The 24622-nt window shown below is 38.3% G+C and overlaps 1 protein-coding gene across 3 annotated transcripts in view; it reads right to left on the bottom strand.

Annotated features, from left to right (window-relative positions):
* Nucleotides 1-290: 290 nt before the first annotated feature.
* NRDC (nardilysin convertase) overlaps nucleotides 291-24622 on the bottom strand; it is a 101063-nt gene continuing 76731 nt past the window's right edge. For 2 of the 3 annotated variants that reach the window (XM_060624264.3, XM_060624265.3), the window contains 17 exons: nucleotides 20570-20674; nucleotides 18403-18526; nucleotides 17765-17851; nucleotides 15939-16058; nucleotides 14602-14653; nucleotides 13292-13442; nucleotides 10614-10741; nucleotides 8568-8730; nucleotides 6713-6744; nucleotides 6321-6459; nucleotides 3808-3855; nucleotides 3463-3515; nucleotides 2949-3032; nucleotides 2293-2383; nucleotides 1891-2007; nucleotides 668-757; nucleotides 291-510 (listed from right to left, as the gene is read on the bottom strand). In XM_060624264.3, the coding sequence (XP_060480247.1) occupies nucleotides 313-510; nucleotides 668-757; nucleotides 1891-2007; nucleotides 2293-2383; nucleotides 2949-3032; nucleotides 3463-3515; nucleotides 3808-3855; nucleotides 6321-6459; nucleotides 6713-6744; nucleotides 8568-8730; nucleotides 10614-10741; nucleotides 13292-13442; nucleotides 14602-14653; nucleotides 15939-16058; nucleotides 17765-17851; nucleotides 18403-18526; nucleotides 20570-20674 (1782 nt within the window). In that variant the 3' untranslated portion in view covers nucleotides 291-312. Of the gene's footprint in view, nucleotides 511-667; nucleotides 758-1890; nucleotides 2008-2292; nucleotides 2384-2948; nucleotides 3033-3462; nucleotides 3516-3807; nucleotides 3856-6320; nucleotides 6460-6712; nucleotides 6745-8567; nucleotides 8731-10613; nucleotides 10742-13291; nucleotides 13443-14601; nucleotides 14654-15938; nucleotides 16059-17764; nucleotides 17852-18402; nucleotides 18527-20569; nucleotides 20675-24622 lie in introns of those variants that run through there. The other variant, XR_009607483.2, reaches the window with a different exon arrangement.

Here is a 24622-nt window from a genome sequence, read left to right as displayed (position 1 = left end):
GTTACATAGGGCCTCTCAAGGTTCTCTTACAGACCTAGATCCTCCATCTGAGAGAACCAGGACATGCCAGGGCTTCTCATATTGCTCCTGCAAGCATTTTGGTCACACTTGGTGCACCCTGCTACTTTCTCTCTGCCAGCTGCTATAGTAACCCTTGGTTTGTTAGTCATAATGTGGTGGGTAGGAGGAGAATAAGTCAAATTCTATGATGGCAGTGCAAAATTTCAATGGCACTACTAGCAGTATAACTAACTTCATAAAATACAAACACATTTTTAAATACACAATGCTTCAGGCCAACGGGACTGCAGTTTATTTGACTATTTTGTGGTAGGGGAGAAGGTTAAGTGTTGATGTGAAAGCCCTGATGTCAGTAATGGGGATGGTAGACTCTACCAGCAAAGGAGAGGTTGGCAGGTAGGTTAGCTGCATCACTTCACAAGAAGAGTTTGAATCTTCACCAGAAGGGGAACCATCTTCTTCCAGCTCATACTTCCCAAACCCAACAACCTAAAAGAAGCCAAAAACTTGAGGTGAGAAAGGCTGACCAGATTTGGGCAAAGCCCTGTTAGAATCTTTGATACCAACCCAAACTCAGTGAATGGTAACTGGGCTAAATGACAGCTCTGAAAAGGATAGAGCTACAGCTTTAGTTAGCCATACTCACATGAACGCTGAGCATTTTACTTCCTGGTCCTCTATGAGCCTTGAACCAGTTGACTAGGTCTGACTTTGAGAATGACTTCAGTGCTTCAATCTTACAGGGGAAAGGGAAGATAGGAAAAAAAGCAAAGAAAGCAAGCTATAAAAAAAGACTAGCAATGCATTTTCTGGAAAGACTGTTATTAAACTAACACACCCGAGGTGGATCTCTTTGGTCCTGCTTAGCACCTGAGCACATCATTTTATTCTTCCAGGTATCAGCTTGCCTTCAACCTTCCAGAGAAGGGTGAAAAGCCTCTGAGACACACCTTCATCTGTTTCACAGTAATAATTAACCCTGGCAAATAAGCAAGAGAGGGTAGCAGATGCTGTAATTATAGCTGAGTACTACACACAGAGCCAAAACCCACTACTGCCTCAGTGTCACCTCTCAGGTACATGGTAACTGTATATTCTAGCTTGCTTGAGAAAATATAGTAACAACTGAAGCAGGTAAAGAGAACTTTGTCTTTTTTTTTTTTTAATGTTTATTTTTGAAAGAGTCACAAAGTGCAAGCAGGGGAGGTGCAGACAGACACAGAATCCAAAGCAGGCTCCAGGCTTGGAGCTGTCAGCACAGAGCCCGACGCGGGGCCTGAACCCAAGACTGCGAGATCATGACCTGAGCTGAAGTCGGTCACTCAACCAACTGAGCCACCCAGGTGCCCTGAGAATTTTGTCTTCTAATAGGAAAACTGGAGCACCGTATGAGCTGGGCTGAAATCTCTTATTAAATAACTTTCTTGCCTCTGTGTCCTTTGCTAATTCCCCTTATACAGTTATATTCTCAGCGCTAGACTGCAAGTTCCAGAGCTTTTGTGCATTTTACTACTTGGGGCTAGAAGCTGTCAAAAAGACCACAGCCAGAATCTGGAGAGGAATTCCATAACGACCAGATGTTCTCAATTTTCTTTAAATAGAAAACCCCTTTTCCCCCCCCCAACAATCCTGCAGTGAACCTCAATATAAAAGTATTTTACAAAAACAATATAAATACAAAAATAGATCTGCTCACTTAGGTGCTAGACAGGCCAGTCTGGAAACAGGATTTGATTTAGTAAAAAACCAAACCTAGAGGAACACCCCAGGTTTCTCTTCCACACAATATTGTTTTGCTTGGGATTGGGACTCCTATAAAATCAGGAGTCCCTATCAGAGCTCTGTCACTCAAAACTGTGTTACTACTACCTCATGGGCAAGGCGGTCAAAGAGATACTGCTGTGTCACCACTTCGTTCCAGTTCCTGTCCACCTCCTCCCCAAGGTGGGTATCTTCACACTCCTTTAGCTTGATCAGAGCTGTGACCTGTTCCACCAAAAAAGGAGACCCTCAGGTATAGTATCACACCAGATGCCCCAGAACACACTTGGCCCTGTTCAGTCTGGTTAGTGACAGACCTGCTATGGTCCCTTTATTTGGGACCTGCAGCACGATGGGGAGGGATAAAGCTACGAAGACATTATGACCATGTTAAGGTGGGGGCTACAAAACTCAAAATCTGGCCAGCAGGTAACACTGGCAAGACTGGTATCAAGTTGTCTTATGGGCTTGTGTGGACCAAGGAACAAAAGAGCAGGTCAGCACAGTTACCTGGGTGTTGAATGCATCCTCAGTGAGGTTCTCGATCTTCTCCTCAAAGTTTGAAATAAACTCCTCTATCTTCTTATCAACAACTTCAGAACTGAAACAAAACATCTTCAATTAAGAGTCATCAGGAACCTGGTCTCAAGCAGAATGCAGAAGAAGAAAAGGGCTAAGGCATATTTCTAGGAAAGAGACAAGTATTTTCCTCCCAGGCCTCAGTACTCCCCTACGCTGAGGGAGATACAGGAGAGAACCCAACCCCTACCTCCAGCCCAACTTCCTGATATCCTCAATACTGAAGCAGTGACAACCCATGCTTGACCACTCCAAAGCTGAGAAACAAGGCTTGTTTGTAACTCTGGTTCTAGTATGAATGCTAGGCCAGGCATTCTTTGCTTTTGTCCTCAGACCTGCCTAAAGAGAGGAAACATTGGCAAGCCGTGCACAGTGACCACAGGACTTGAGTCAAGCCTTATAGGATCACCGGAACCACTGATCTGTCCTGGGTCAGGCAGGCATCTCTGAATCACCCTCCATCCCCACCCCCTTGTGACTAAGTGAAGCAAACCCTATTTTGGTCAGAGTTGCCTGAGGTTTAAGGAAGCACCTATAGCCCCCACTCTCCAGGCCAAGAATAGTAATAGCTGGGCCCATCTACTCACTTGTATTTAGTTGCCTGAGTCCCCACAGTGACAGAAAATCCTAGAATCCCAGATGTGTTCCTACAGGTAGGGTAGACATGGTACCTACAACCAGAATGAAAAGTTCTATGAACGCAGGTAGTCACCTGGGCCCTGCCCTCAGAAACTAGAGGTAAGTAGGAAGGGTTTCTGCACATCTTTACTGGACCTGGAGGTCCTGAAAGAGAATCCACAAACGTATATGCATCTATTTCATTCTCAGGTTAGGGTGTCCACCCCCTCTCCTGAACTGAGGACTACAGGCTAGCTTTTATCCTTGCTAATCTCTGAAACTTAACTGAAAACCTGATCATAGACAGTACAAGATGCAAATTCTAGAAGTTGTCTTGACCAGTAGGTATGATGATGATGATGCTAAGGCATGGAAGGACCAGCGAGCTCTGAGGCTGCTCAGTCAGGATATCTGATAAACCTCAGCCTGCAAAGTAAGCCCCAGACCTTTATTTGAGCTCAGTGCTCTTGCCAGCAGACTTACCCAAGGGTCTGCTTGGTTCGAAGGAAGTCAAAACAAGGCTCTTCCATGTGCATCTGTAATTCAACATACTACCCATCAGCCCAACTCCTCCCAGCAGAGAAACCTCCATTTCTAACCCCCAAGTGTTCCACATACCCCAAGTCCATCCTTCTTTACTGTCTTCTTCCTAAATCGCCCAGGCCCCCTGTCCATTCTCATACCAGATGAGAATACTAAACATAACCATCTCACCTACCAAACAGGCCTCTGACCTCTCCCAAGTCCCTAGCTCCCAGGCATAAAGGCCAGTCCTTGTAGTGGGTCAAGGGCTCCTGAACACCTCAACTCTCCTTTATTACAACTTACCACAAGCAGCTCCATAAGAGTGTATTCTTTCAGACTCCTGGTACCTGACTGAAAGGAGAAATTGGTCAGACCAACTGAAAATCCAATGGCTTATAGGGCTTTTTAAGAATCCAGTTATTCTTGGCAACCATTTATTCAGGTATCCATCCCATTCTTCTCTTCCCCTCAAAGAGTTGATCACACCCTCTGTTGCCATACTTGCAACAATTTTGTTCATACATCTGCCTTTCCACTAGACTGCAGGCCTGTGAGGACAGAAATCATGCTTGATCATTTGAATTCTTGGCCCATGCACAGGACTGCAGGCACACATGAAGGGAAGTCCAATAATCCCCACCCAACCTGCCAGTTCCTGCCCAAAGGACCCAAAGGATATAGCCTAAAGTCAAGTACATGCAGTTCAGGGTCCTAAGGAGAAAAGCAGAAAATGGGATCAATGAACAGTATCTGGAGCTATTCCTTCAATAGGAAGGACATGAATAGAAGTTTTTAAGGCCACATACAGGGACCAAACCAGTTGCTAAGAGAAATACCTAAGAGGCTGATACCATACTTGGAGACCACATGCTGGCAATCCTGAAGAGTAGCAAAATAATGCAATTAGAATGAAAGGGCAGGAGGCCAAAATCCAAGGATGTTGCTAGTACATCATATAGTCAGGCTCTTGCAGGCTCCTCTGACACGTACTCATTGCTATTCCTTCCCACTTCACCAGAGGAAGAGGCTAAAGCCTGTGTGCCCTGCAAGTCCTGTTTAGTCAGGCAAAGAGATTTCCTGTTTGCCTCTAAGAGGACTGTAACAAAACTAGTTGAAACCTTGTATCAATTTCCAGTTTAAAATGTTGTCTGGGGGCGCCTGGGTGGCTCAGTCGGTTAAGCGGCCGACTTCGGCTCAGGTCATGATCTCGCGGTCCGTGAGTTCGAGCCCTGCGTCAGGCTCTGTGCTGACAGCTCAGAGCCTGGAGCCTGTTTCAGATTCTGTGTCTCCCTCTCTCTGACCCTCCCCCGTTCATGCTCTGTCTCTGTCTCAAAAATAAATAAACGTTAAAAAAAAAAATTTTTTTTTAAATAAAATGCTGTCTGGCGGGAGGGAAGTGGTGCCCTAAAGAAAGCAGTTTGTTTTGGAAGCTAGTGCTAACAGGTGATTGATAAACACTTCGACAGACATGGTCACACGTGGTCTTATGCTATGAAATCCTGCCTAAAACAGAAGTACTATGGTTTTGAGCAGCAGAAGCACTGGAAATGTGGACAAGGCTAATAAACAGGGCCAGGCCGTATTATTTATGAACTTTGGGGCCTGGTAGTCATTTCAGCTTCAAATAAGCTGAGAAACTAGATGAAAGCAAACAAACAAGGCAGCTATAGTCAGCAAAAGATGGGCTCTACAGACAAACTGGATCTCAATGGAAAGACTTAGGTCCAGGCCAGAAACACAATAAAAGGACCAAGTGACAGACACTAAGGCCATGTAGCCCTGCCCAAAGCCCCGATCAGAGGGCTCTTCACAGGGCCTGACACAGAAGGGACTTCCTCATGCAGGACTTCAAAGACTAGAGCAGCAGCTAGCGGTAGAAGCCCCAGAGTGTAGGAAGTCTGACATCAGTCTAGACAAGCACAGGTCCCCCATAGTCCTAGAAGTAAGTGGGCTAACCACAAGCTATGGACCAAATGAGATTATTGCAAAGCTCTACCTTATTTTAAGCCCAATCGCACCTTCCCAGAATGATGTGGAAAGAACAAAGGATCTGGGGGTGTAAGGAATAAATTCAAACCCCACTTAGTATGACCTCAGGCAAGTAAGGGACTCTGGACCTCAGATTCATCATCCATAAAACAAGAGATAAATCCTTTATCTAAATGCTTTGAAATTTTTAATTGGAATTCTGGTAGTCATTCTTTTTGCTATATATACTGATTACTTGGCTATGTTTACTTTTGTCTCTTTCAAAACTGTCCTTTTAACAAATGTCCTCCTGCTGCCTGGGGTTGGTTCTGTCAGGGGAACATGTAGGAACTCCCAACTACTCTTCAGTCTCTGTCCCTCTGGCCCAGTGGTTGAAGGATTCAATGAAGCATTATGATTGAAAAAGAATCCATTTCACTGATAGGAGCAATTTTTAAATGCAATTGCTTCAATGGGGCACCTGGGTGGCTCAGTCTGTTAAGCGTCCAACTTCAGCTCAGGTCGTGATCTCACAGGTCATGAGTTTGAGCCCTGCATCCAGGCTCTGTGCTGACAGCTCACAGCCTGGAGCCTGCTTCAGATTCCGTGTCTCCCTCTCTCTGCCCCTCCCCTGCTCAACTCTGTCTGTCTCTCTCCCAAAAATAAACATTAAAAAATTTTTTTAATGTAATTGCTTCAAGAAGACAAATGACTGCAAGGAAAAAACTACAGAGGTAAGTGCAAAATAAAGGGCCTCGAAAGTCATAGGGTCACTACTCCAAGGTACTCTGGACCTTCCATCAGGCTCTTAGCCATGAGGATGGCTGTGTGTAACGGGGCCAGCTGACCTGATAGTACACAGTGACTTCAGAGTTGGCATCACCCTTGTTCAGAGCTCTCACTTTGCACAGGTGGTGACCACTAGGCAGCTCTACCACCTGGAACTGCACAGGCATCTCCTGCTCCAGAGGCATGAAGTTCAGCTTACTGCAAAAGAATGAGTGTGGATCACTGAACAGTGCCTTTATCCTCTTACCCCCTCCCAAAAACTACTATGAAGAGGTGAGGCCATCCACAGTCCCTTCTGAATTGCTTTGTTTACATAACCAGCCTCAAGAAAACCTACTACAAGGAGTAGTATCATCCCCTGTGGATTTACTAATAACTGAGCTGTGGTTCAAGGCCCTCCTGCTGGTAGGAATATAGAACTCCTACAGAGAAAACTCATACCAATACTTACTCAACAACATATTTCAGGAAATCCACTGATTCCTAGGAAGCAAAAGAGAAAAAAATAACTGTATTGGGCACTATAACATTAATTTCACCCTGAACCAACTACTATCAACATTCTAATTGCTTAAGAAGCCCTGGATAGCATAAGGAAAGCAGATATAATCTACAAAATTCATCAACTGGGCTCATCATTCACTGATTTAATATTATGTTTGTTGAATATTAAGTGGCTCTCAACTGAACAGCTCCCTCTTTTTTCCCTTTGGCATTCTGTTAACCTGTACACTGTGACACGATCAAACTTAACTGTTCAGTTAAACCCACTAAGCTGTGTCCTCTAGGATACCTGTGACTATGTTTTAGAAACCTAGGTCTATAAATACAGAACCTGGCATAGAATGAGCAAAAGAATAACACTTAACACTAAGTGAATGCATCCTCTCCCAAGACTTCTGTTTTCTAACCTATAAAATGGGGGATAACCGAAGGGGTGAGCTCATCTTTACAGTGGTTTCTATCTGGGGCAATTCATGGTACTAAGTTGTTTAGACCAAAAGGACACCAGCCCAGTACTCCCACTGTGTTCAGAAAAGCAGGCAGCTATCCTGCTCTTCTCTATGTGGGTTAAAGCTTTTAAACTTCTTTCTGAGGAAAGGAAAAGAAACTAAGGCTGGTTTGGGGATTGGGGGAATAAAGACAGAGGAAGTACAGAGGAGACAGCAGTCTCAAGAGTGGCCAGTTACATATTCCATTGAAGGAACAGTCCTGAGAAACTAGAAAGCCATGAAGGAAGATGGTCAACAGGCAAAAAATTTAGGGAGAGTCCCAAACAAGCATTCTTGGCTGGAAGAGGCCTCAGGTAATTACACGGTTCACAGACCTATCCCACTCAATATATATCAGAACAAACTCCTCATATGCCCCCAAACCTACTATTTTTCCTACTCCTCCACCAACCCACTGTTTCTAAAGCAAGAAATCCGGGCATCATCTTAGACTTCTCTCTTCTCCCTCACCCCAACATCCAATCAGTCACTGAGTTTTGGTCATCTTCTATCTCACTATTTCTTTTTCATTTATTTGTGTAACTTTGGGCTTTATCATTTTTCACTTCAACTTGTGTGTGTGTAATGGTAAAAGCACATAACATAAAGTTCACCATCTTAACCATTTTTCAAGTAAACAGTTCTACAGTATTGAGTATATTTACATTGTTGCAAAATGGAACTCCAGAACTTTCTCACCTTGCAAAACTGAAACTCTATACCCATAAAACAACTCCCCCCTTTTTTCCATCTTCTCAACCCTTGGTAACCACCATTCTACTTTCTGTTTCTACGACTTTGACTACTATGGATATTTCATATATTCTGGAATTATACTTCATGTCAATTCTTATAACAGCCTCATAACTGGTCTCTCTGCATCTTTCTTAACAACAAATCCCTATTTAAATGCTTCAGTGATTTTCTATTTACTACAGGATAAAACCCAAGCTCCTTAACTTGACACACAAGCTTGATATACAAGTTCTGTCTGTGTGTCTGTTTGTGTACACATCCCTCACCACACCCCAGATCTCCCACTTTAATCTCTAAATTAAACTGGTGTTTCCACACACACTCTTCAACAAGTAACCAACACCTTGTATTTACTAAATCATTTCACTCAAAGCCTTGTCCATTATCAGCAGTCTTCTTCATTGAGGAAGTCTTGCCCAGCATCAGAATGGCTGTGCTAGGACAACTCTGACCTGCGAAAACTACTACAGAGCTTCGTTTTTCGGAGAACTAATGCAATTCCAGAGCCCACAACAGCATTCAGACCTAGCCAATAGCAACAGAGCACCTCACACTTACTGTGCTTGTGACATTTCCTTGTACCAAGCCTTCAACAAAGAGCTGGGATTTGAACTCCTTGACAAAGCTCAGCAGAGACTCAAGGGAAAGGCCATCCATCAAAGCCCGGTACTTGTCAATCATAGACCAACGGGCATATTCCAGGATTAAAAGCCGTACATCTCTATATAGAGGGCAGAAAAAAGACAAAGTTTTATCATTTTGAAATGAATCTTAAGGTAAAAAAAGATTCTACAGATGATGTGTTTCTAAAGAGACACAATTTCTATCATAACTTAAGATGGGAGAAACAATGTCATAATCACCAAAAAGTATTTATAAAATTATATATACAAAATTATGCATAGATTTACTCACTGGTACAGCTCAAGTATCTCAGTTGCAAAATAAAATACTTCACATTAAGTTAACACATGAGTCACACACACCAATTTAAAATTGTTACTATTTTTACTTCAAGTCTCGCTAACATTTTTTTAATTACTAAAGGCCACCATTATGGGTATCTATTACTACAGTAACTATACAGTATAAATAGTGGCTCTGGGCCAGAATCAGACTAACTCCTACTCCTCTCCACCCAACTCCCCTCTCCTCACACTAAGCTATCTGAACTTGTCAAGTTACTTCACATCTGTGACTCAATTTCTTCATTTGTAAAACAAGGGAATAATAATGGCTACCATTATAGGGTTTTGGAGAGAAATAAATATATACATCTAACGTTTTTAGATTTAACAAGTAACAAATCTTCAATAAATGGATATGATTATTAGTTTACCACATTTGAATAAAGTAGCATTCAGTAGTTATTGGATACATAGGGCTATTTTTCATATTGATAGCTCTAGACAACTCTCCTTTCCAACTTATACTTGGTTATTAGTTTTTATAACTTTTTGTGATGAGATTATAAGTTATTACAGATTTCTCAACTGCTCCCTGCCCTGCTTTTGAATTTTGTTCATTTATGGGCTCCTTATGACTAGGTCAAAAGTAGGGCCTCTATATAACGTTGTGCTGTTTGTTCACCATTTATAGATGTCCAGCAAGGAGGTCAAGCCATGTGCACAAAGGGTGGTATCTACTCAGAGGGGACTTCTTTCTCCCCTCCACAAAGACTCCACCTGCTGATAGAGGCCACCCCAAAGGGGCACTTCTTCTGATTCACACAGAGGTACCTCTGGGCTACCATTAGCCCTAGACAAAAGAACAGGCTCTAATGAAAGGCTCAGGGTGTTATGAGCAGGAGGTTTAAGCATTATTCTACAGACTGTCAGAAGCTTTTTGCTATCGTTTGGAAACTTGGCTGAATTCTGGGTAGTTGCAGTTGCCAGATAAACTATGGATTAAGCAATTTAACTCAACTACCTCATCATAATACCCTACATACTACAATCATCAGTAAAACAATTTTGAGTTATAACAAAGCCAGCATTCACCACCTTTTACTTACAAACTTTGGAAAAAGCACCCAGGTTGCTTGCCTTTAGCCTATAAATAAGTATAGTAGGCTTATTTTAGTCCTACTCACAAATAGCTACTTAAGCTGGGTTCAGAAATCCTATAATCCAATGGACGATTTCCTAAACCATAGCCAATTCTAGTATGTCTGAAAAATAGCACTGAAACTATAGTCTCATCCCCCACACCTAACCCCTCAGGAAGGCAAATACTTTCAGGTCTTCAAAATATAAACTGATTCTGGGGCACTTGAGTGGCTTAGTAGGTTAAGCGTCTGACTTCAGCTCAGGTCACGATCTCACAGCTTATTGAGTTCGAGCCCTGCATTGGGCTCTGTGCTGACAGCTCAGAACCTGGAGCCTGCTTCAGATTCTGTCTCCATCTCTTTCTGCCCCTCCCCCGCTTACGCTATGTCACTCTCAAAAACAAATAAACATTAAATTATATATTATATAATATATGTATATGTGTGTGTGTGTGTGTGTGTGTGTGTATATATATATATATATATATATATATATATATATATACATGCATATATATATACACATACATATATAAGCTGATTCTATGTATACCCACTTGGCCAGAGTCTCAGGCTTGATGAGGATGTTAAAGTAGGTCTTCTTCAACTGCTCAGTTATCATTGTAAAAACAGCTGGTGTGGAACTGAATTCCGCTAAGTAGTCAATAATGAGCTGAAATAGTAGCTAAAAAGAAAAGAAAAAAGCACTTTAAGTAGAGAAGCATGAAATTCACTACGTTTTGGGGCAGGGATGAGGGGGGAAGGTTTTTCCCTTGTTTTTTACCAGGGGCCCAGCATGGTAATAGGCATTTGTAGAGGACATAAGAGAAGTACGTGACTCAAGGATCTTTAGGAGCTAAAATCCTCAATAACTGTGAAATTTGGAGCAATGATTACTTCTTTTTTTTTTTTTAAATAGTTTTCATGGGTATTCTTAAACATTTTTTTTCATCCAAATAAACTTAAATCACTTTTTATTCAGCATCTCCATTGCCCCTAATTTGACTTTAACTGAGAGGGCATTACATATATATATAAATTTTGGAAGTAATGACAACTTTCTATCAAAGCTATTCTATCCAGAAACATAATGAGTCTCTCTCTCTTATTTAAAGTCTTTTATTTATATGATTCTGTAAGATTTCTGGTTTCCTTTAGAGAGATTCTGTACTTTTCTTCCTTATTCCTAGGTATTCCGTTTTTCTCAATATCATATAACGGAGTACTTTTTCCATCCATTTCTATGTGGTTATTGCTACTATAGGAAAAAGAGCTATTGATTTTGATATACCGATCTCATGACCAGCCACATCATGTTATTTTTTAAACTTCAGTAGACTCTTAGGTTTTCTAAGAATACAATCATATCATCTGCAAAGGGGAATACTTTTTCTTTTCCAACTGGATTTTTTTTTTTTTCCATTTTAATGTAGTAGCCAGAATAATAGAGATGATCATGTGTTTCCTTGGCTTGTTCCTGATTTTAGTGTTCAGCATTTCATCAGTTACTGTAACATTTGCTGTTACTGTTCTTAATGAAGGTTTTAAATTTCTCTTTAATGTTTTATTTTTGAGAGAGACAGAGTATGAGTAGGAAAGGAGCAGAGAGAGAAGGAGACACAGAATCTGAAGCAGGCTCCAGACTCTGAGCTGTCAGCACAGGGCTTGACATGGGGCTCAAATCCACAAACCATGAGATCGTGACCTGAGCGGAACTGAGATGCTTAAGTGACTGAGCCACCCGGGCACCCCTGAAGGTTTTTACTGTATTTAATTTCCCTCTATTCCTACTTATTAAGAATGCCTACTTACATTTATCAGATGATTTTTTAGTACTTATCATATAATGTTTCTCAATTGACCCGTTATGATGATTTGTGTTCATCAACTTAATACTGAACAACCAATCCTTTGCATTCTTCCCATTTGATCACATGAATTATTCTTTTTGTTACATTTTTAATTTAATTTTCAAATTTTTTAAATGTCTGAGTCTATATTATATAGGTGAAACTAGTGTCTACTTCGAGAGAGAGAGAGAGAGAGAGAGAGAGATTGATTGATAGATTCTATACCAGGTTTTAATATTAAGGCTAGGTAAGCTTCATAAAATTAAGAGCCTCAAATACTTGTCTATACCTTACACATATATTTTTTACATTTATTTACTTAGAGAGAAAGCACACACATATGTGTGCGTTCAGCAGAGGAGCAGAGAGACAGAATCCCAAGCAGGCTCCACACTGTCAGCACAGAATATGGCTTATATTTTTTAAAAGCTCCCCAGGTAATTTCAAAACATACCTCTTAAATGACAACCAATGTTATTAGGCATTAATCTGTTTGGCTCTAAGCTACATTACACTTAGGCCTTTAAAGGTTGATAAAGGTTAAATATTCCACAGTGTCTCCTCCTGAGACCAATCTTTGTTCTCTGGGACAGTAATAGGGACAAGGGTACAAAGAAGAGAACTATAGTCTGCTCTTGGGTTTGGCTAAGACAGAGAGGCCTCTTAGCACAGGTCTAACTTCTGCCAGGTCTTTTCCTCCACAATTTTTCTTGTATGAACCTAGTTCCGCAAATCTTAATATATGTCCTACACAAGAAATCAAGATATAAAATTTGTTGATGGACGACACATATTATTTTAGCTGGTATTTAATGGCATAACCCTCTTAGCTAGCATCCCATATTATTTCTTCTTCTGCTTAAGAAGTTTTTGACAAATAACACTGAAACATATTCCTTACCAAAAGATAAATTAACGACAAGATATATAGACCCTGTTTCTAAAAGGCTCAAAAACTTAGAAGGGAAATAAGACACATATTTGAAACAAAGGGATGGAGTGAAAGAGGAAGAAGGAAGGATACAAATATTTGAGTTCTACTCTGTCAGGTAATGTGCCACGTGCTTTAAATTTGTTATTACTGTCTGAGCATGAAATTAAGCTCACACCAGTCCAAAATGCCAGTGTTGGCTGCAGAGGAACTGACAGCAAAGGGAAGGGAAATCAAGCCTGAGGCATAGACTGTACTGCATGCATTGCTAATAATTAATGAATGTATATTGCTCTTATGTGTGGCCCAAGTTAGAATAGCTGTCACCAGCCAAGAATCCACATTTTGTTCTATGTATAGCAACCCATGCATAAACCTCTATACTTTGTGCTTTAGGGGCAACAAACATAAAATTTGAAGCTCTCTATGAGGAAAACAGAACATGTGTACTTACAGGTAGTTTGTGGTTGAATCCTTTCACTCGAATAATTAAACCATGTTCTCCAGCTACCAACTTGTACTCTAGCTGTGCCACATCTGCTTCATAAGCTGGTTCCGCAAGGTTATGGGTAAGGATATTGACAAAGATATCAAAGAGAACCACACTGAGAATATAAAATACAAATAGCACTATTAATTGGCAAGAAATAAACACAAATAAATATACTTTGATTTAACAACAGGAAACTTCACTTTTAGAAAGATGTTAATTCCACTACTCCAGAATATAAAACTGTGTACTGAGTTAGAGTTTACCTAGGATTCAATTTTACAGGGACATTACAGACACCTACCTTTAGCAGTGCTTCCCAATCTTTTTCATGTTATATACACATACAAAATGTTAATATTTATACTGAAAAATGGGGTAAGTGTAAAAGGCATACAAGGCAATTGGCCCAAAGGCTCTGGCCATCCCCGCAGCCTAGGTTTTCTGACTGACAAATTAAAAATCTGAGTGAAGGGGGAGATTAATACATTTTTTATGTGGTATTAAATGTTAGTGCTGCTTATCATTTTAAGGTTAGATTTTACAGTTTATTTATTTTTATTATTAATATTTTTTTTAACATTTATTTATTGTTGAGAGACAGAGCATGAGCAGGGGAAGGGCAGAGAGAGAGAGGGAGACACAGAATCTGAAGCAAGCTCCAGGCTCTGAGCTGTCAGCATAGAGCCTGACATGGGGCTCGAATTCATGAACTGTGAGATCATGACCTGAGCTAAAGTCGATGCTTAACCAACTGAGACACCCAGGCTCCCCAGATTTTACAGTTTAAGTAGCAAAGGAAAGGAAGAAGTACAGTAACATTTCCTGAACACCTCCTATGTTTCAGGGACATTTTAGGCTCTGACCTCCCACAGTGCAGGTATCTGTATAAATATATAAATTATTTGCTAAGAACAAAGTATAATCAGATTCCTTGCCAGTTTCTAAATATAAGATCAAACAGATCCATTCATTCTCATTACAAACTAGAAGCTAATCCAAACGCATCTTTAAGGAACTTTCTCAGTCCAATAATCCTATGATTAGCCTATACCATCAGCATGTGTTATAAATGGGTGGAGATGGAACAGCCACAATTCCATTTTAATGCTCAGTATCAATACAAATAATTTGTTTTGGGTACAGAAAAAATACACAAATCAGCAGCATAACTCAGTACTCATAGAGAAAATAACAGAATGATTCAGAATAAAACAAACCAAATAGTTTTTCCATAAGAAATATATTTTCCAGAAAAGAGGACAATTGCTTACTTTGCTGCAGACTTCTGTATCAAAGGTGAAATCAGATGGAAACGTATATATGCTAAAAGAAAAAAAAAAAACAAAAAAAACCAGATAAGAAATTATAGGCCAGAGGCCTCAAATATTTTATACATCTGCTATTTGACCCTAACATATTTTCTAAAAATTCTTTTTTTTTTTTTAAGTTTATTTTTATTTATTTTGAGAGAGATAAAGAGCCAAGGGGAAGGGGCAGAGAGAGAGAGGGAGAGACAGAATCCCAGGCAGGCTCTGCACTGTCAGTGCATGATGTAGGGCTCCAACTTACAAATCATGAAATCATGACCTGAGCCAAAGTCAAGAGTTGGACGCTTAACCGACTGAGCCACCCAAGTACCTCTAAAAATTCTGAAATAAGCTACTAGCCCTTAAATCCTCATTACATCTTTATCCTGAAGTGTCTTTAAAAAGTAATATTTACCAGTCTAAACAGTGTTCAGAAGGCACACTTCAGTCTATGGGAAGCACAAGTATATAGACAGATACACAAAGAAGCCTAGGAATAGTCATCTTTATTAATAGCTTTGGTCAGAGAACATGTTTACAGAGATATACATGTCAAAAACAACGGAACAATCCCAATGTTCACAGAGAGCTATAGCAGAGACTATCTAAAGAAACACTAATAAGCTATTCAAAAAACACCCTCCCAGTAATCTAAAAAATCCCTCAGAGCTACGTTACAGTTGCCTTGAGGTTAGGAATATGGGTTAAATACCAATGAAGAGCCCTCAGCCTTTTTGATTCTAAGTTGCTTCCGTAAGTTCCTATGCTATTCACAAGAACAGAAAATAAAAATGCAACAGTTTGGGTTAACACACTAAAGACTAGAACTTTGGAGTCTATTTCTGTATACCATGATTCCTTTATGATGAAAAGCAAAATGATAGAGGGAGAGAGAGGGAGAATATTTCACATTTGTAATGTTGGAAAAGGCTATCTATTGTGTCTCAGAATAATTTCCTTCAGCATACTCTTATCCTCTTTTTAAAAATAAAGTTTAAAACATACCACCATTCCCTAAGATGGCCAAAAACCTGGCTCTGCTTTCATTTAACCAGAAGAAAAAATATTTGAAAATAATTTCATTTTAGCCTTGAATCTTTACTTATTTCCTAGAATCTGTAAGGTATACAAGGGTTTCTGTGACAGCACTGGAGCACAGTATGAATCTGATAGATAAGCCTAGAAAACATCTTCAAATGAAGAGAAAGGAGAAAGGGTGATAGAGGGAAATAAGGTTGCTACCAAGTAGAGAAAGAGTTGATATACTTATTTCATTCCAATTAGAGAGGGAAACATTTTACCTTTGGGAATTTTGAATTTGTTGTCTTTCTTATACCACAGGCAACCTTGTAGAGTATTCACAATTTTAACAGGGTATTCTGTCTCAGGGCAATCAAAAGCCTTCAACATGAAGTCCGTGGCTAACAACAGAAAAGAGTAATAATTAATTCAGGTATTTCAGCAAGATTCCCAACAATCTTCAGTTCTGAAGTCTAGGTAACTTTTGTGGCAAAAATAAGCCAAATTAAGATGCTAGAGAACAATAAATTAGTAAAACAATACAGAATAGAAAATTCTCTTGGTCTTAAACTAAATGAACTCCGAAGATTTGTAATTTCCTAAAGGTCAATTCTGATCTCTCTGCATTCTGCTTCATTCCCTTTCTCAAAGACAATGTTAACCGTAAAAGGGACCTTTAGTCAGGATGGTTGTATAAACCAATTTATAAATGAATCCATTCTTGAATGTCTTATACCAATCTTACAGACTTCTGAAAGGTAACAAAAAAGTGAAAGTCAAACTTGTCCTCTCAGTTAATGAAAACCTAAATTCTTTCATCAATATGTAGGTGAGAAATAGCTACTTAAGAGAAAACTATAGAACAGAAAAAACTACTGGTTATATTTATTAAGAAGAATTGGGTTGTTTAGATACTTAAAGTTCAAGATGTGGAAATGAATGGTCTAAAATATGTGAGACTTTTTTTCCTAATTGAGGTTAGACTCACATAACAAAATTAAGCATTTTAAAGTGAACAATTCAGGGGTATTTAATACATGCACAATGTCGTGCAACCACCACTTCTATCTGGTTTCAAAACATTTTCATCACCCTAAAAGAAAATCTTTAAACCCATTACAGTCACTCCCTATTATCCACTTCCCCCAGCCACTGGCAACCATCAATTTGTGTTTCATCTATGGGTATATATATCCTGGATATATCATAAATGGATCCATAAATGGAATCATACAACCTATAACCTCTTGTGTCTGGCTTCTTTAGCATGTTTTTAAGGTTCATCCACATTGTAGCATGTATATACCTCATTTCTTTTTATGACTATTACTCCTTTGTATATACTTACCACAATTTGTTTATCCATTCATTCACTGATGGACATATGAGCTATTTCCACTTTTGACTACTGTGAATAATGCTGCTATGAACATGCATGTACATGTATTTGTTTGAGTACCCATTTTCAATTCTTTTGGGTATATTCCTAGGAGTGGAATTGCTGGGGAAAATTCTGAATAAATTAGTTATATACAACTGTAACCTTTGACTTAGGTAGCTTTCTCATAGTTAGAATGTTTCCCACTCTAAGCTAGTACACAGGCACAGATACAAACATATATACCTACACAGAATAAAAGTTCTTAAAATAATACTTTATGAAATTAAACATTTTGCTATTTTCCATCCTAATTAATTTTTTTAATGCTTTCATAACTCATTACACAGAACTCACAACCCATTACAATGATTTCACAAACCTTGTAGTTTGAAAAACACTAGCATAGCAATTCCTACAGAGATGATAGGGAAGGATCAGCTATGACATACAAAAAAGCAAAAGCTTCAGAGTCCCAAGATCTACATTTAAGTCCTGTTTCCTCCATTTACCAACTGAATAGTCTGGGACATGTTACTTTCCTTTTTTAAGCCTCAAGTTTTCTCATTCAAAAAAGTAAGAAAACAGTAATCCCTATCCCAGAGTGTTACACTGGGAAGCTGAAATATGAATTCAAATGATACTTTGGAAATGTACTATATAGATGCTATTTGTTTTGTTTTATTACTACATAAATGAATTATGTATAATTATTGCTATTTCACTGACCTATGTACTTGTTTTCAGCTGGAAGATGAAGATCTGGATTTAATTCGAAATTAGACTTCCATAGGTCAGCCCACGAGTTTTCAACATCTGTGGAGATGAAAAACAAACTGATCCAATAAACCAGCAATGTTGAGAATTCTCTTAATGACAAACCAGTTAACAACCAGCCTTCACAAATCAATTCTCTTTTCTTAGGAAAACTATAATATATCCAGGCATTCTAGCTATTTACCACTCAAAGTGTAGTCTTAGCAGCATTGGTATCACCTGGGAGCTTGTCAGAAATGCAGAATCTCAGGCACTACTCCAGAGCTAGCGAATAAGAATCTGTATTTTAATAAGATGTCTAGGTGATACTACATGTACACTGAAGTTTCAGAAGTACTTTGCTAAAACACAATCAAAAAACCCTTCCCCAAACTATCCAGAAAACAGGATTTTTTTTTTTACTAGTTAATAAGTAGCTATAAAACACAGCAGAAAATAATTTTTTCTTAAGCAGTATAATTTTCATTTCAAAGTCAACTCCTAAAAAAAGGATATACTTTTTTCCCATAGGAACCATCAGATGAAATATTAAGGAATAAAAATTCTCAGTTGAGTTAGATAAATGTGGGACTATTATTAAAATATTTTACCTTCCATACTATACTGAGTCCCAAACCATTTCTCCTTGAGGTCACATTTTCCCTCATTAGCACCAGACAGTAGAACAAGATTTGCTTTTTGTGGCAGCAGCTGATTAAGAGCTTCAGCAATGACCTAATCAGGGAAAGGTAGAGAGACACACACACATACACAATAATAACTTTAACCTAATACATCTCTGTTAAAAAGGCAAAATCACGTTATGGTAGGCATCCCCAAGATCCTAGCATCTTAATGCTCATGAAATTATCGTCATGAACACCATAATTTATAAAACTTTGTTAGTCTATTGTTTCAAATGTTTCTTGATAAGCTATAAACAGTGCCCATCTCAAATCCTACGTAATAATAGTGCTAACAGTAGAAACAGCTCTCATTTATTAAGTTTTACTATGTACCAGGTAGTGTTTAATATACATTATTTCATTTAATCCTAAAAACAACTCTAAGGCATACCCATTTTATAAAAAATACTCAGGTTCCTATTAAAAATTAAGTAATTTGTTCAGGTTAAAGATTACATAATCTGCACAGAACAACACATCTAGAAGTGGCAAAGGTGGAGTTCTAAACAAGTTCGTACATGATTCCAAAGACTATGCTCTTAACCCCTAGGTATTATACTACCTTCATCCCCAAGAATCAGTAACATGATACCATTGCAGGGCCTCCTTCAATAATCCTTCAGCTATGACAGGAATAAACAAAAGATTTTGTGGGTAAAGTTTGAAACCCTGACTAGCATTTGAATACCATTTCTTTGAGAAACACAACAAATGGAGGTTCAGAATAAACTGCTTGGGCCCCTGGACACAATATTCCCAGGAGATAACAAGAATATTATCACTGCCTCTTCCTTTACCTTTCCATTATCTTTTTTTTTTTTTTTTAAATGTATGTTTATTTTTAAGAAAGAAAGAGAGAGAGAGAGAGAGAGAGAGAGAGAGAGTGGATGAGTACGGGAGGGGCAAAGAGAGAGGAAAACACACAATCCCAAGCAGGCTCCAGGCTCTGAACTGTCAGCACAGAGCCTGATGCGGAGCTCAAACTCACAAACCATGAGATCATGACCTGAGCTTAAGTCAGACACTTAATTGACTGAACCACCCAGGTCCCCCACCTTTCTGTTATCTTTAAAATTAGTAGTTTTGGAATACCCTAATCAAGATTTCTCAATCTCAACATTATTAACATCTTGGACCAAATAATACTTTATTGTGGGGTGCTGTCTTTTGCACTATAAGATGTTTAGCTGCCATTTCTGGCCTCTAACCCACTAGATGCCAAGAGCATCCCACAGTTATGACAACTGAAATGTCTCCAGACATTGACAAATATACCCTGGGGGCAAAATCAGCCAACTGAGAACTGCTATCCCATATGGAGCAAAATGACTTCACCCCAACAAGTAAAGGAGGAAAGACTCAAACCAACTATTTATTTGTATATAATAATTATCTCTAAGTCACATGTTTCAAATTCAGGGAATCTTTTATTTCTTTTTTTTTTTTTAATGTTTATTTATTTTGAGAGAGAGAGCAAGCGGGGTAGAGGGTCAGAGAAAGAGGGAGAGAGAATCCCAAGCAGGCTCCATGCTGTCAGTATGAAGTCAGACGTGGGGCTTGATCTAACAAACTGTGAGATCATGACTTGAGCCAAAATCAAGAGCCAGCTGCTTAACTGACTGGGCCACCTAGCGCCCCAGGGAATCTTGTATTTCTCAGAAACATTTTCAAAATGGTTAAATTTAATTGCCCAGAGTATCTAACTGAGTTAGATAAGGTAAGCAAAAACAACTCACTAAGTAAGGTTACCAAAAAGGTGAGCAAAACATCTCCCTAAGTAAGCTTAACAACCAAAGCACGTAATTCTTAGGAATCACTTTAATTGTTTTAGTAGATGTTTCAACACTTGAAAAACAGTGAGAATAATAGTACCTAAGAAATGGACTTGGTTTTCTCCTCATATTAAAACATAATCATATACAACAATCATGAAAAACTGCCAAAAAAAATACTGTTATTTCTTCCATTTAAACAAACAAAAATCTGACATATTTAACCAAGTTTTCTACATTCTCACAGTTCCTAAGTCATGTCTGCACTTCTCCCCCTTCTCTCTGTCTAAAAGTAACTCTCAGAAATGAAACGTCCTTACTTCTGGCTTGTATTCAAAAAGAAGCTGATCTCCAGTGAGGAAATCCTGTAGCGGGTACAGCTGCATGTTTTCACACATATTTTCCACATACTCAACTGGATCTGTCTGTAAAGAGATATAATTATTTCACACCAGAAACTTCCATTATCCTTAATTTACCACAAAATATACTTTTTCTCTTTTTATGAACAATGAAACCAAGAGCTTCTGAACAGAAATAACCAGATACAATTTTAGCCTAAGCATCTAGCTCCCCATTGGGGGGGGGGGGGGTGTGGGGGCAGAGAAAGAAAGAAGGAAGGAAAGAAAGAAAGAAAGAAAGAAAGAAAGAAAGAAAAAGAAGTTGATGCTCTGAATTCTAAGAAAATTTAGCCAGAGTTACCATCTTAAGGAGTTTAACCTGACACCCCTCCAATCCCCAACCTGAGCCCAACAACACACAAGGCTCTAATCATGTCATGACCTCTTTGTGAGAATAATTACAACACTGAATTGTAAATGCTTATTTATATGTCAAGTACCCCATATGACTGATGATGCCCATAAAGACAGGGTCTTCATCATGTATCACTACAGCACTATCACTTGAAAACTATCTGTAAACATGAATCAGATCAACGTAGAAATCAAAATGTGTCATTAAAGTCTTGATATAAGAAATTATATTAATCAGTATATTACCTCAATTTAAAAATGAAAGAGTGACCACAAGTTCTCTAACCTATGAAATGGAAATACTTTTTCAGAGGAAAGCAATCAATTCAAGTACTTATTGAGCACCCAGAGGCACAGAATCTTAAAGCTGACAAGTCCTTCAGACACCAAGTGGTTCCATTCCCACATTTTATAAGGAAATACACCCAGACTGATTGGATGACTTGCCCAAAGTCACACATTAAGCATCAGGCAGAATAGACACTAGAACTCAGGGCTCCTAATGTAGCAGCAAACACGCTTTCTAAAATACCACACTATCCAGTCCTTTACTAGACAGAATGGGTTGTTCTCTCATCTAATGGAAGACACAGGAGAAGTGAAGGTTACTGCATTTATGGAGAAGAAATAATGCATGCATACATCAAACTAGAGACTATAGGTATATATATTATCTACTATATTATCACATAAAAATAGAATAAGAAGAAAGTAAGGAAACACTGTTAGGTTTTGTTTTTGTTTTTTGCCCCACTTCAGGAAACATTCCTGAATCAAGTTGACTGTCACTAAGGTGCTATTATTATTTAAAACGATTCCTCCTACTCTCTTCTACTTTTTAAAAATAAGTTATTCTCACTAGCCACTTAGTTATAAAGTAAATGGTCAGTATGCAACAAAATTGAATGATTCAAAATATTTCCAATAAAAAAACACTAAGGACCTTGGCTAAAAGCAGATATCCAGTACCAAAGCAATGGAGCAGGTATTAAGAAAAACACTTAAATGATATCCTCTAATTTTTTAAAGATATTAATCCACATACCATAAAATTCACACTTCTAAAGTACACAATTAAAAATGAAATAAAATTTAAAATAAAGCATACAATTCAGTGGTTTTTAGTATATTTACAAAACTGTACAACCATCACCACTATTTAGTTCGAGAATATTTTCATCACCCTAAAATGAAACTCCCATAACCGCTAAGCAGTCACTCCCTGCTACCCACTCCCCCTAGCCACTGGCAACCATCAATCTGTGTTGTATTTCTATGAATTTACCTATTCTGGAAACTTCATATAAATGGAATCATATTAATATGCAACCTGCGGTGACTGGCTTCTTTCATTTAGCATGTTTTCAAGGTTCATCCATGTTGTAGCATGAATCAGTACCTCATTCCTTCTCACAGCTAACATTCCACAGTATGCGTATTCTACATTTTGTTTAACCATTCATTTGTTGATGGGCATTTGGGTGTTTCCACTTTGGGCCTATAATGAATATTGCTACTATAAACACTTGTGTACAAGCATTTGTGTGGACAGATTTTCTATTCTCTTGTATATACCTAGGAATAGAACTGATGGTAGAGCTTATATGGTAACTCTATGTAACTTTTTAAGGAAATGCCAAGCTGTTTTCCAAAGCAGCTGCACCATTTTACAATCCTACCAGCAATATATGAGGGTTCTAATTTCTCTACTTCTTCTCCAACACTTGTTATTGTCTGTCCTCTAATTTTTTTATCTACTTCTTACTGCCTTCCATTATTGTTACATTAATGCTGTTTTTCTGCCTGCAGAAAAGAACTTAAGCAGCTCTTTCTAATTCAAATTACTGATTTATAAGATATATTGAGTTCAAGTTCCTATGGAAAATAATTTTTTAGATTTCTTAATTAAATAAGACTGATGTGAATAGTTTGGAAAGGGAATTCCTATCTGCCTTTATTGATGAAAACCAGAAAGTCTAAAGAGGAGGCATTCCAACTTTGTTAAAAAAAATTTATAAAAGCCTTAAAAATAATTAAAATAATTAACTTGAGTTAGCAGTTCACACAGAGATATAGACCTTTCTGATTTGTTCTCACTTTTCACTGATTAGGTTTAAAATTAAGATGTCTTGGACACATGTTTTAAAATCAAGACAAGTATTCATAAATTTGTTAAAGGTAAAAAAAAAAATGAGCTACAAAATGGGGAGATTTCAGTAAAAAGATATCCGAAATGTTTTGCTAAGAAGAAACTGGAGGGACAGAACAAAAGTGTCACTCACTCAACCAATGCTAAAAAGCTGATCCTCAAAAAAGGAATGTGGGTATCACATATGGTTGTATTCCACAATTCTTGATCCCACTCCTTCCCTGCCATAGTTCTGACCCACATGTTGCCACCACAGCTGATAAGGACACTGCACAAAATCACTCCTGGTAAGGTAGGAGGCAGGTCTTGTGGAGTTCTATGCATATCAGTCCACTTATAGGGAAGAGTGTTTATAGAACACTCTAATGGCCAATATATGTGTCATAGCAGCCTTTCTGATTTCATAGAATAAGATTTTCTTTTTGGCTTTTTGGTTCTTGGTGGTGGTGGTGGTTGTTTTGTTTTTTTTTTTTTTTTTTTGAGAGCATGCACGCACGTGTGTAAGCACAAGTGGAGGAGGGGCAGAGAAAAAATCATAAGCAGGCTCCACGCTGGGACACAGGCCTCAATCTCATGATCATGTGATCATGACCTGAACCAAAATCAAGAGTCAGACACTTAACTAACTGAGCCACCAGGTGCCCTTAGAATAAGATTTCTATTTCGATTTCAATGATTCAAGTGCAAAGAGCAGGTTACACAGGAATCAACAGCAACGAGACGCTTACAGTTTTTGTGACCTTGTTACATATACCTAAATCTTCTTTACTTATAGTAAATATTCAGAGAATTGTCTCTGGTGATGATCCAAAAAGCCAGCTTCAAGATGCTCTGTGAAGCAGTTCTAAATCAGAGGCTTTTAATCCAGGGTCCACAGACATCTCCCACAAGATAGAACAGTGGACAAATTCAGGGGCATGTATGTGCACAAATTTGGGAAGAAATTACATATTTATCTTCACTAACCTCTAAATTAGCATTTTTATTCTATTATGAATATAGGCAACAGGTCACAGTTGTATTAGCAGCATCTATGACGAACCAATAAAAAAATCACAATATAGTTGTAGATATCTCACACTGCTACTTAAAACTGAAATAATTGTTAGACCTACTGCTAGACCTTGTTACTTAATATGTTAAGAAAGAGACACATTACTATTTTTTTTTACCGTTTTAAGTACTTTATACTTCAACAGTCGTTTGTAAACTGCTGTATTTTATTTTATGCACTTAAATACAATATTTTATGAATTGTATAATATTCAACAATATTGTTTCAATGTGATTTCCCAACTATGACAATATTAGTGAGGTTATGCAAGAGAATACATTTGTGTAGCAGATACATGCTAAAATAAAAAAAATTTAGATGTGAAGTACCATGGTATCTGTAATTAAATCTCCAATATTTTGGGAAAAAAGATACACATACACACATACATATGTAAGGAAAAGAGACAGAAGAA

This window comes from Panthera onca, chromosome C1, assembly GCF_046562875.1.
Source record: "Panthera onca isolate mPanOnc1 chromosome C1, mPanOnc1 haplotype 2, whole genome shotgun sequence".
Lineage (NCBI taxonomy): Eukaryota > Metazoa > Chordata > Mammalia > Carnivora > Felidae > Panthera > Panthera onca.
This window is presented reverse-complemented; position numbering and strand designations above follow the sequence as displayed.